This window comes from Micropterus salmoides, unplaced genomic scaffold, assembly GCF_014851395.1.
Source record: "Micropterus salmoides isolate LMB-PRFRI ecotype aquatic unplaced genomic scaffold, ASM1485139v1 Ms_hic_scaffold_20, whole genome shotgun sequence".
NCBI classification, from domain to species: Eukaryota; Metazoa; Chordata; class Actinopteri; order Centrarchiformes; family Centrarchidae; genus Micropterus; species Micropterus salmoides.
Genome location: NW_024041151.1, coordinates 30,336,213 through 30,348,750, shown reverse-complemented (window position 1 = coordinate 30,348,750; position 12,538 = coordinate 30,336,213). Strand labels below are relative to the sequence as shown.

Sequence of the window (12,538 nt, the reverse complement as noted above, 5' to 3'; positions counted from 1 at the left end):
TAGTGTGAATAGAGTGATAATTCGAATAAACACAACCCGTGATTACTACAGCGGTATATAACCAAATTAAACGTTTTGCTGTGATTTATTTGCAATAAACGGATAAAAATAATGCCGAAAAAACTACATGATGCCAATTTTGCTAAACATATGAATTCATGCTTTGTCTGTCAGCAAGGCAGCAAGACAACAAATTTTCTGAATGGAATGGTTTTCTGAATGGAGTTCCAATTGATTAGGGCTATGCTATGCTAACTTATTTACAGTAAAGTACAATGATAGCTGAAATCAAGTAACAGACACATATTTTCTGACAATGCTAGGTAGTTCAGCTTCTTCACTTTCTTTTCTCCAAGTAATGTCCACTGCCGTTTTTTATAAACATGAAGTAGTAGTCCCACGGAGCTCTGGACATTACCAACAACAGTGGAAACTAAAAACACTGTGGCCCGCTGCTGAGAAGCACCAGTGAAGATAAATCAACATTTTAATCCCAAAAATTACAAATAAAAAGTTAATATAATGAAAGCAATTAACTCTGAGCTCCTCCCGCCGATATACAGCGCTTATATTGGAGCACAATCCAGTCCGACTGCAGGTGTTTATTTGTCCAAAAGCTCCGGCTCTCTTCTCCACAGCTCTCCATTGCTCAGCAGCTGTTTGGCCAGCAGAGACTCTCTCCCTCCGTTCCGCCTGGTCCTCTCCAAACAACACTCTGCAGTCGTCTGCTGACGTCCGGACAGTCTCAATGCTGATAGGCTATTGCGAGACAGCGTCACACGGCTTTGTCGATCGAGTTGAAAAATTCCAACTCAAGCGAATCCCTTCACTTCACGGCCAGCACGTCCTCTGCACCTCCTGACAGGAAATCGAGGCTCTCTGCGTCACGTTCGGTCTGAAAGCATTATCACACCAAACTTTACAGTTGGCTACAGTACTACAGTATGCAGTTAGGCAAGTAGCATTCTCTTGCTATCCACTAAACCATGATTCGTCCATCAGACTGCCAGACAGTGAGGCATGATTTATCACTCCAGACAAAATGTTTCCACTGCTCTGGAGTACATCGTCATTTTTTTTAATACAGTAAACATTACAGCTTTCAGTGGCCCATGCATAGAAAATTTATGTCACAGTGAAAAACAATTAATTCACTTAATCACCTAAGACAAAATCTGACCTAAATAATTCTTATTCAATTTGTGTAATTATGACACGGCAAATGCATTTTTCTTTTTTATTTCACTTTATTTCTTTTTTTGATTTATTTTTGTTTAGGAAAACTGCAGCAGTGGTCTGTCAGGAGTGATGTCAGGAGTGTGGTTGAAGCAGCTAAACCCCCTAATAGTGTCCACATTCTTTTGGAGATATACTGTAGTGTAATTGCTCTATGGTAATTTTGTTGAATAATTTAAACCAGATGTGGACTCCATACTGGTCAATCCAGGTCTACAGACATCTGTAGACATTTATTATTTAAAAACTTGAAGGATTATGCAAGTACTACTGAGTACTAAATACTGCTAAAATCACATATTGTAGTTACATATATAAATAAATAAGTCCTTCTTATTCTTAATGACATCTTTCCTCTTTCTCCCACTCTAGAATGAACTGTCAGATGATGATTTCAGATTAGAGGTCACTCAGATTCATAAGGTAGGTGGATGTGTCTGTGTTCCAATGACTAACAAAACTCATATGCGTCATTGTGTTGAATATTGTGTCCACCCCCATATTTAGTTGCATGTGTGTGTGTGTGTGTGCATGTGTGTAGGATTTTACAATGGAGACGTTTGCAGGCCCGGTGTTTGCTAGCCTGCGTGGCTCTTTGGGAATGACAGAGCAGGAGTATCAGCAGTCGCTCTGTTCTGAAAACTGCTACCTGCAGTTCATCAGCAACTCCAAGAGCAAGGCCGACTTCTTTCTGACGTGAGTAACTCACACAGACCATTCATAAGCAGTTTTCATAAGAAATTAACATTTTATAAAAAATATATAATAAAAAAACATTTCATTGTAAAACTGTCAGAGTTTGGGTTGCTGTAAAAAGATGGAAATCTACTTAAAACTTATTACTTATTTTTGAACTTCTAGAAATGACAAACGCTTCTTTTTGAAGACCCAGAACAAAAGGGAAATCAAATTCCTTCTGGCCAACCTGAAGATCTACATGGAACATCTGAGGAAATATCCCCATTCACTGCTGGTCAAGTTCCTAGGTACACCCATAACACAGACAACGACACATTCACACAATGACAATGCAATTGTAATTAATAAAAAAAATGTATTTAAAAAAAACAGAACCAAAGAGGTACAGAATATAATAACATAGATTCAATACAGTTTTTCTCAATTGCTTACTCAATACACTTTTACTTAAAACTCAACACAAATACAAAAACTCCACAAATCTCTGGCAAAAGCAAACACTGCATTCATAACAATGTTATGTCTTCTGAAAATAAAACTTTGTGCATGTAATAGGTTTGCAAAGTGAAAAAGCCCAAAGTCCACCCCAAACTCTGAACTGCTTGAAAACAGCTCATTTGTAAGCCAGCCGTTTCCCTTTCATCCCTGTGATGTCACAGGGATGAAAGCTAAATGTGCCTCATATAACACTCGCCAAGTGGCTACTCTGACACGCCCTCAAAAAAAACTGAAAAGCACTGAGCTGCAGCACACCCCTCCTCTCCCTTCCAAACACTAGCTACCCCCCAGGCAGTCAATGGACATAAAGTTGTTACTGTGATGTAGAGACAGAGCTCAGTTAAAACTTTATGGATGAAAGATACTTTTGTTACAGATTAATAACTCACCACTCTGAAACTCTTGCTCCAGTCCATGTTGCCAAGCTGGTCGGCAACATGTACAGCTGAACTGAAGCCGTGTTTACCGGCTTCTCACTGACCCGCCCTTCTCTGCTTCTGATTGGCTAGTAGTCCCTAACTAGGAACTGCCCATGTACAACTCCCAACAAAGATCATTTAGAGACCAGATGTATCACTCCATAGCTAAAACGAAGCCTTCAACACAGGGTGAAAAGAGAAGCTGCAGCAATGTGCAGTATGAAAAAAAATATGGCCTTTTTTGAAAATGAAACCATGTAAACCTGCTCTGGTACAACCCCTAAATAGGATTTTGAACCTGAAAATGGAGCCTGTTCTCATCTCAGGGCGTCATATACCGACGATATGAGAAAGAGTGACAAAGCGTAGTTATTTGTGTGAGATGCACCGTGTGCGTCTCTATGAGACACTCCGGGGTGTCCCGTACAGACCGGAAGTGCTAGTTAGCTAGCTGTAGCTAGATAGCTAGCTAGGTTCGTGATAAAGGTGTTGACAGCCCCCCGACGCCCCTACCCTTACCACAACCATCAGAAATGTTAGTACCTAAACCTAAGTCACTGACTTTATGCATGTCGACTGGCTAACCTTACCTGTTAGCACACTGGCTTGCAACGCGCACTTGCTGCAACGTAGCAAACGGGGGTGTTTCATACGGACACTGAAGGGTACCTTCAGCGTAAAATCCATATGCTGTCTGAAAGCGTCAGTTATGACGCATTGAGATGAGAATGTGTTGGAAAATGAGCATATTACAGCCTCTTTAAAGGTCCAGTGAGTAATATTTCTGAGGATGACAAAAATGCAATATAAGATCCATCTATGTTTTCAGTGATGTATACATTTGCTTTGGGACCCATCCCAAAATAAAAGGTCTGGCCCCTCTGGCATTTGCTAGACTTGCCAGAAAGGGTTAGGGGATACAGGGGGCTGTCAACGCCTTAAAGACTAAAGACTGGTTAAAGACTGATGGGGGTGGTGGCGTTGGTCCAGTGGATAAGACACATGACTGTAGTGTGAGACAATTCCCCACTGTGACACATCCACCAATGTGTCCCTGAGCAAGACACTTAACCCCTAGTTGCTCCAGAGGCGTGCGACCTCTGACATATATAGCAATTGTAAGTCACTTTGCATCAGCTAAATGAATAAATGTAATGTAAATGTATCTATGAAGATTCTCAGTCATCCAGGTCATAGTTATCCAACGAAGGTTAAAGTCAAGGGCAACTGGACTTGGTTGAAGATACTGGAAGACGTTTCGTCCCTCATCCAAAGGACTTCTTCAGTTCTGACTGACTGGCAGGGAAACTCAGCTATTTAACCTCAGTGGGGTTTCAAACCATCCATCTTCTCTGTACACGGGAACTGAACCCGGCCTGCTGGTTGAAAAGCAGCTTACTTACTAACCTTCCACCCATCCCACCACCACCGGAGTACAACTTTATGGCTATTTAAGATACGTGACCCTCTTTGTCATGTGTTTGTGTTGTATGGTCACTAGAGGTTGCTGCCACAATAAACGTAAACATGACTCGTTGTTTGTGTGACTAAAACAATATATAACATTGTTTTTCTGTGAAAGACAAGCTCCTGGTCTTCTAGTACCAGAGCAGCCTAGCAGAAACAGGGAGGAATCTGGTAGAGGTAGGAAGAAAACAGTGATACTCAAATGTACTTTTGTAATTAACTCTACAGTAGTAGTTTTTACTGTATGTGTAAATTTGTTATAAAAATCTGCTTTTTTAAAAGTTGTAGCCTAAGCACTGTTTGCCAGTCACATACATTAAATGTTTAAACACCTGTTACATATGGTACTGCTTATATTATTTCATCAACTGAATACAAATATAAATAGCAAACGTGTGTGTCCATGGGTGTGGTAATGTGGGCTGGTGTGGCTACATTGCCAAGGCAGGCTTTTAGTCCCAGGTGGCCGCTGGCAACTGGCATGACTACGGTTTTGCATTCGGCCCCTCACATAACCGCACTTTACTTGTCTTCTGTCCTTTGAAATACCTGGTTGTTAGGGATTGTTAAGTAAGGTGGGGTGAATGTTATATACTGAAAGACATGGGTCAAACAGGCATGTAGTGTTTTTTGTGTTAATATATTGAACATTGAATAACAGCATTATTTACATTAAATTATACCTTAAGTGAGCTTCCTACCACAGTGGCAGCTAGTAGAAAAAAGTTAATTTCAGACCCTGATGTTAATACTGATGCATCAATGATTAAGTAGCATTTTACTGTAACTTCGTGGGGTGGAGCTAATTTTACGTTGTTTAGTTGAGTCATTCCCAACCAGGGGGTCGGACCTTCAAGATAAATCTGAGGTCGTGAGGTGATTACTAGGAGAGCAAAGAAGAAAAATCAAAGCTCTGCTACACAATTATCATTTATTGGATTTCTTTCCTGCATTGGGCAATTGGACCTCTAGTAGGTGATTTGACCTCTATATTGGGTAACTTGAGCTCTTTAAGCCTAGAACTGCCATTTAAATTAAATCATTTAGTATTTTGGTTCAGTGATGAAATTCTGATAAACCCACTGTACACCAGGACCTTAACACCAAATGACAGAAAAACAAACTATTCAACTAGCTGGGGAACATAGTGGAGCATTTAGCAGCTAATTTAGATTAGAGCTGCATCTTTACCTCAGGTAGAGACCAAAACAAAGCTAAAAGGAGCATGTACTTTATATTGGACTTGTGACAGCATCACTGTGCCTGTGGATGTTTGGCAAGTGTCTGCAGAGATGCTTGCCTTTACAATGTTATAAGACAATATGTCAGATAATATGTTGCACTGGACTGAGTGAATCTCACTGTTTTTTCAAGGTGTTCACAGGATCAAAATCCCACACAGACGGAAGGTAAGAATCACATTTTCTCACTGTTCTATGTGGCATAATGATTACAGGATGTTACAAAGCATTATAAAGCCAATTTCTTTTTTGTATTTGTCCTTGTGCAGAAATACTTCATTGTTATGCAAAGTGTGTTTTATCCAGATGATCGAATCAATGCCAGGTAAACTTGGTTTTCTAGCCCCCATAAATACAAAGCATGAGTAGTATTAGTATAGTCTTAACAACACCGAAACAGACTCTTGTGTGGTTTGATGTATGTTTGGTATTGCCAGGTACGACATTAAGGGCTGTGAGGTGAGTCGCTGGACAGAGCCTGCACCAGAGGGAAGTCAGATTATTGTTGTTCTCAAAGATCTCAACTTTGAAGGCCAGTACATCACTCTGGGTAAGGAAATAGAATGTGATGTTTATGTGTGCTTTGAGTCATATGAACTTGTGTAATAGAAAAGAATAGCATTAGCTCATCCCCATCAGGCCAAACAGTATATCTAACTATGCCAAAATGCATTCTATCTTAAATTAACTTTGTGCATCTAATTCAAATAAATCTAATATTCAAATAAAACGTCAATGCAAATGGTGTGTATAAATGCTGGTCGTACTATCCATATATTAAACCCACTGTAATGTTTGTATATCTGCACAGTCATGTTTGAGTTGTAATGTTATCTGGTGTGCGTGTGTGTGTGTGTGCAGACCGGCAGCGTCCCTGGCTCCTGCGGCAGGTGGAGATCGATACACACTTCCTCCAGAGGCTCAATGTGTTGGACTACAGTCTCCTCCTGGCTCACCAGCCCTTACACCACGATGAGCGCCACCAGAGTCTCTCCTTTGCTACTCTCATCATGAGAACCAAAAAGTCAGTGTTGTTCTCCTGACATTTCATGACTATGTTTTTACAACATTTTGTAGCCTGCTGTGACCCTGTTTTTAGTTTCCAGATTTTTCATTTAAAGTGCAGTTAGAGAGTTGTAATCTGTACCTGTTTGTCAGTATACTGTACTGGTGTCGGCCTTAGAAATATCCCTGGTAGTGGGGAGAAGAATAAGTACTCAATAAGTCCTTCATCAGGCAGGACTAAAGGTCTTTTTCAGATGTTACAGGACACTCCCGCTCACTACTCCACTTGTGAATAGACAGGCAGACAAGCACTTTGCGAGTAAACACCAGGCGCTCTGTGTCTGGTAATTCCTGGATTTTAATAGCTCCTGTGTTTCAGCAGGTGTTCTGCTCATGTTCAAAACTTTCTGCACATTCAGAATCTCTTCCACATCTGATAGACACAGACCTGTTTGGGACTGCATGTTAAGATGAGACAAGGATGTGGAAACTGAAATTAACTGAAAACACGATTGATTAGGCAGAAATCTCACGTTAACAGAACCTCCAATAAAGTGCAGCTCACAGACCCAAACAGAGAAAGTTTGTGCTTCAGTTTTTAGATGTTTATATTATAAAATAATGCTTATGTTAATTACCACTCAGTCTCAACTGTCTATACTCAGCGGCGTGAATGAAAAAATTATGTGTGGCGTGTTTCAGTTGCGTGAAAGGTTTTAATGTTGGGAGATCTCTTTAATCTTATACTAGGCACATCAAAGACTCCCCTCTGAAAAGACCTTTAAGCCCCACTCAGGGGCATTAGAAATGAAATATTCCCTGTGCTCCTCTGTAATGTTTATCTCTATGAAATTACAGGAGATGGTCTGTAATAAACATGGACATTCAGCAGGACAAATCCATAAGAAAGACAAAAGTCTCCCCAGGGGGCGCCAGAGAGCTAAAGGGAAAGCAAAAATACCATGTGAGGTGAATTGGACTGAGTAAAGACTCCAAGAGGGAGTCTGTGTTTGTACTGGCTGATGATCCAGCATCTCTTCTACTGCCAAAGTTAAGCACAGCATCTGTAAATTATAGATAACATTATTATTATTATTATTACTACTACTTGATTATTTTTTACTGAGGTATGTGCATCCATATTGCCCAGTCAATTAACATTTTAAAGTCAATATTTAATCAATAGTCAGTGTCAATCCATTGCTTTCCATCTTACATTAGTCCAGAGTTGTTGTTTTTCACTGTGTGAGAAAACTTATGTGTAGTGCGAGAGTGTGTGAAAATTGTCAACTGCGTGAGTCTAAAGCTCGATGCCTGAGAGTTTGCAGATCTGGTCTTAATATTACTTAAAGGTTAAGCAAGCTATCAAGCAAATAGGCTACTAGTTTGCCTAAAAGCTAGTTCCTCATCTTCGCTTGTCAATCATTGGCTACATGGTGCTTTTTAACACTTTTTTTGGCCAGAAATTTGGCTCCCTATGATTTTATTTTTGTCTGTGTATTTTCGCTTTTCTTTTTTTGGGCCCCTGACAGTCTTCAGTGTTGGCTTAAAGTGACTCGCTTTAGATTTGCGGGTCCTGCATCTGCATCACCAAATGTTTCGACCGTACCATTTTCACAATAACAGCGGGTGGTGGGTTATCAGACGAAAAGTCTGAAATATAATATAATAATACATTTATCATGTGAATACATCTAAAAAGTCTTGTTAATCATGTAAGACAGTAAGTGAAGTGTTGATCCTATTTGATCCCATTCAAGGCTCAACCATAGACCTTTGCATGGGCGCCCCGTGGGTCTTGGGCCAGCATCACTGTGCCTGTGGATGTGAGATGCGCGCTCAGCTAGGTTTGCAAGACAGACAGAGAGGTGCGCTGTACCTAGCAACCTAACATTACCGTTACTGTTTGTGACATCAAATTTGGATAGGAGCGAACACAAGTTTACCTGGTTGTTGTTTCTTCATTTAATTCTCATGGTGTTTTTTTCTGTCTTTTCATGACCAGAGGGATAGTTCCGCTTTAGCCTCTAATCAAAGTATGGTTGGACCGACAATGCCATCGTCCATCGCCAGTGGCTGCAGACATCACAATGTTGAGCTGTCATGGTTCTTTACCGAGTGAAGTCTATGTGTGGGAAACGCATACCTTTATAAGATGACTGCTACCTAATTTATGGGGTCTTATGTAACTTGCGTAACTTGCTTAATGAGCATTTTGAGAGAAATAATAATCACTCAGGAGTTACTATCAGTGCCAACATCGAGATCCAACACAAGGTAAGTCACAAATACAGCCACTTTTTCAGTTCAATTTTTTATTGAAATAATTTTAACTGTCAAACCAATTGAGCAGAGGAGCACACCTGCAGTATCTTTCAAGTTCTGGTCCTCTCTCTGCTGCTGTTATTCACTGCATGAAGGTACCACCTGCATGTTACCGCTGGTAGAAGGAGGCGCGCCTGGTTTATCTCAAATTGCTTGCTCAGTTTTCATAAAAAATTCACTATGAGCTGATAAAAAAGTAGAAGAACTAGCAGCTCTTCCCGTGGAGGACCTGCTAGTTCACAAAAAAAAAAAAAACAGTAGTTAATTGTGGGTTTAATTATTACTAGGGTAGGGATGTAAAATGTCCCTGTTGCACTCAGTGATTAAAATCACTGAACAGCACTGGTTATGTTGAAATCACCCCACCTTCCCTAGATGCATAAAGTCAGTCCCTCCCAGTGGCAGTAGAGTATAGAAGGAAAGAGGTGAAACTCTGGTGCTTTTTTGACAACTGCCGCTAGATGGCGCTGCAGTAGCGCTGCTGCCATTTTGGCGTGAAAACGGCTATGGCACAACAGCACAAAACCTACAAGGAAACAGCCCTTTTTTGAGCGTAATGTGCTTTTGATTTAGAATTTTATTTTCTTTGTTCTTTGGGCTTACAGTAGTATATTTTTTTGCAAGTGCTGAATATACAGAAAATGTGTTTCCTATATGCAAAAAAACCAAACATTTTCTGTAACTACATGCCCTGGACGCTGTGTTCTCAGTTTTTTGATGTGTCTAAAGAATGCTCTGTAGTGTTTTATATCTTGAGTGGCTGTGTTTATGTTTTGAAAGCAGTGTTTGATTTTGAGCACAGAATACATGGTTTTGAGGCGATTGTTTGATTTTGCCAGAAGAGTCAGGGGTTTTGTGAATGTAGTTTGAACATTAGGTTTTATGTTTAAAGTTTTGAGAAAATGGATGAAGGTTTCAAGAAATGTGTCTTGGCAATTGTGAAAAACTGTAAAAAGTTACTGAATAAATATAGTTAAAGCTGCAAGCAGCGTTGGACGGGCCCTCGCAAGTGTGTAGCGCGGTGAGGTATGAGGCAGCTGCGTTGCAGATTCTGGAACTCTGCCAGTGTGGCTGTGAATTTGCCACGCGCTTCGGATGCTCCACGAAGGTGTTAAATGTCACCGTGTCCCCTTTGTGGTGCTACAGAGCACAGAGAACTACAGTCATGCCTGCATGTGTCACTACTACCACACATGCGCAGTTGAAGAAAAACAAACCCTCATGTCAGTGGAACCACACGATTGGCTGAAATACGTTTCCCACATTGGCTGTTAAAAGCAGACGATTGGCTTTCTTGTGGGAGGGGCGAGATAACTGCCATCTTTGCCGTTATGGGCTTTCCCCATAGAGTTGTACTGAGGGTGTGATTGAGTGGTGTGTCGGCTCTATAAAACGTCTCTGCTATAACTGACTATTGGCATGTAGATGTGTTCGGGGTGGGACTGTTATCAAGCATGTAAATTTTGGTACAGATTTGAGCTTGTCCAGTGAAGCAGTGACAACTTCCAGTTTCACGGCGAAGCTTGGAACTTTGCGGACACGCCATGGATGACATGACAACAAGACATCAATGTGATAAGGGTTTTCTGATATAGTTTTGAAGTAGATATAGCCAACCTGAAGGAAGTGCTTCATCACACCATAAAAGTAGTCACATCCTGTTGCTATGACTATGAGTGAATATTGGCTTGTAATATTGGCCACTTGGCTTGAATATTCCTTCCTTGGCTTGGGACTTTTATCAACCACGTAAAGTTTGATGCACATGGAGTTCGTTGAAGTATGGAGTGTGTAAATTATCTAAAAATTACCATAAAATGTAAAATGGCTGACTTCCAATTGGGTTTAGGGAATCCCTCCAAGAGGGTTTTTGGTACACAGAGTGCCATAGGGTGTCACAGAGTGCCATAGAGTGCCACTAGAGAACTGTGGGAAACTAAGGAACAGGCTGGGAAGAGACAGGTAACTTGTGACAGCAGTTTGTTTTTTGCAATCAATCGAGTTTCTGGAAAAAGTCATTTTTAGTAAAGAGTGTATTTTTATATTAGTAAAAAGTGTATTTTTGTTCCTTTTTTTCAAATGTGCGAGATCATAACCTTTGTGATGGAAGTAAAATAAAGTAGAACGTACTTGCTCAGCAGTTCAACAGATTTATTGCTGCAGACCTGTTAGGACAACAAATCATGCACACTTCTCTCCTGTGTGGAATGTATGCCACTACATACAGTTTATAGCCCATGCAAAGTAGATGTATTTAGCTTACAAAGAGTGACCTGTTAAAGTGTCAGGAAGAGCCCAATAAGCCAGAAAGTGTGACTCATGTAGACCTAACACAAACACACAGAAAACTGGAGGTGGCTCTTAACCAAACTGCTTACACGCAACTTAAAAGCAAACTGACTCATCCGTAGTCTTCAGACATTTTAGAAATATAATGGAAATTGCATGGTCTGTTCAAACAAATACTTTTGTCTAATTAAATCTGATGTCTATTGTAATTAGACCGTCTGTCTCACTTCACAGAAAATTATAATAAGAAATGATCCAAGAAAGAAACCTCAGAGTGATATAATTTGAACTGACCAGTGTCTTGTACCAATTCATTTTCTCCAACAGTTAATACAGTCACAAATGATGAGTTACATTTTTTGCCATATTACAGTCTATGGATGGCAGTGGCCCTTGTTCTGTCAGTCAGTCCACGACTTTGGTCTGGAATGAAAAATCTTGATGATTGGTTGGTTGCCATGATAATTTGTACAGACATTCAGGGGGACCAGAAGATGAATCCTGCTGACTTTGGTGATTCCCTGACTTCGATGACTGACCACCAGCAGTTCAGAAAGATCACTGATCCAGTGAAATACAATATTGCCAAAAATTGCCACACATTTATGTTCCCCAGAGGATAAATTGTAATAACTTTGGTAAGTGTTTCAGCTCAGAAAGTCTCAAATTCTTTTGACTGGAGAATTCGTTGCCCATTCAGGCTGAATCGTAATAACTTAGGTGCGCCCTTAACTTTCTATTTAGTGCCATTGTCAGGGCAAATATTGTCTAATGCCTTGGTTTCATCTCTATGTGTGTCTGTACTTTGCATGTTAGCAAATGATAGCATGCTAACATGCTTAACTGATATGATGGCAATGGTAAAGATTACCTCTTAAACATCTGCCTGTTAGTATAATTTTATTATAATGTAAGCATTTAACTCAAAGCTAGACTGTGCCTGGGTACAGCTGAAGGAAGTTGTTGTCAGTTGTTGTTGCTTCACATAGTAAGTTTTGTTTCTGTTCAGGTCCCATTTTTACAGGTTCCATCCAAGGTCTTTTCCACATGCTGCATGGTCTGGTTGACTTGGTTGATCACGCCACAGTGTGATCATCAGTCTTATGATCACAGTGTGCTTCGCTAATGCTGCTATTTTAGTGCTTTTGGATTTGACCACTTCCTTTGAAATGGTTAACCACTCCATTCTTTTATCCCGACTCAAAGAGTGTGTTGGCATTAGGGGCACAGCTCTCAAACTCAAAATGTTTTTTCAGTCCCTTTTTCCTCAACAAAATAAATATTTTACCGGGTATGGCGCAACGACGATCAAGCGAGGATGATGTGGAGAACCGGGGGTAGAAATACAGGCAGTCATGA

General features: G+C 40.4%; 1 protein-coding gene across 1 annotated transcript in view; it reads left to right on the top strand.

Moving 5' to 3' along the window:
- The window catches only part of pip5kl1 (phosphatidylinositol-4-phosphate 5-kinase-like 1), a 34,905-nt gene that overhangs the window by 13,954 nt on the left and 8,413 nt on the right, over positions 1 to 12,538 (top strand). The window contains exons 3-9 of the mRNA XM_038733285.1: positions 1,609 to 1,659; positions 1,778 to 1,932; positions 2,098 to 2,222; positions 5,694 to 5,728; positions 5,830 to 5,885; positions 5,998 to 6,110; positions 6,422 to 6,584. Coding sequence (XP_038589213.1) covers positions 1,609 to 1,659; positions 1,778 to 1,932; positions 2,098 to 2,222; positions 5,694 to 5,728; positions 5,830 to 5,885; positions 5,998 to 6,110; positions 6,422 to 6,584 — 698 coding nt within the window. The remainder of the gene's footprint in view (positions 1 to 1,608; positions 1,660 to 1,777; positions 1,933 to 2,097; positions 2,223 to 5,693; positions 5,729 to 5,829; positions 5,886 to 5,997; positions 6,111 to 6,421; positions 6,585 to 12,538) is intronic.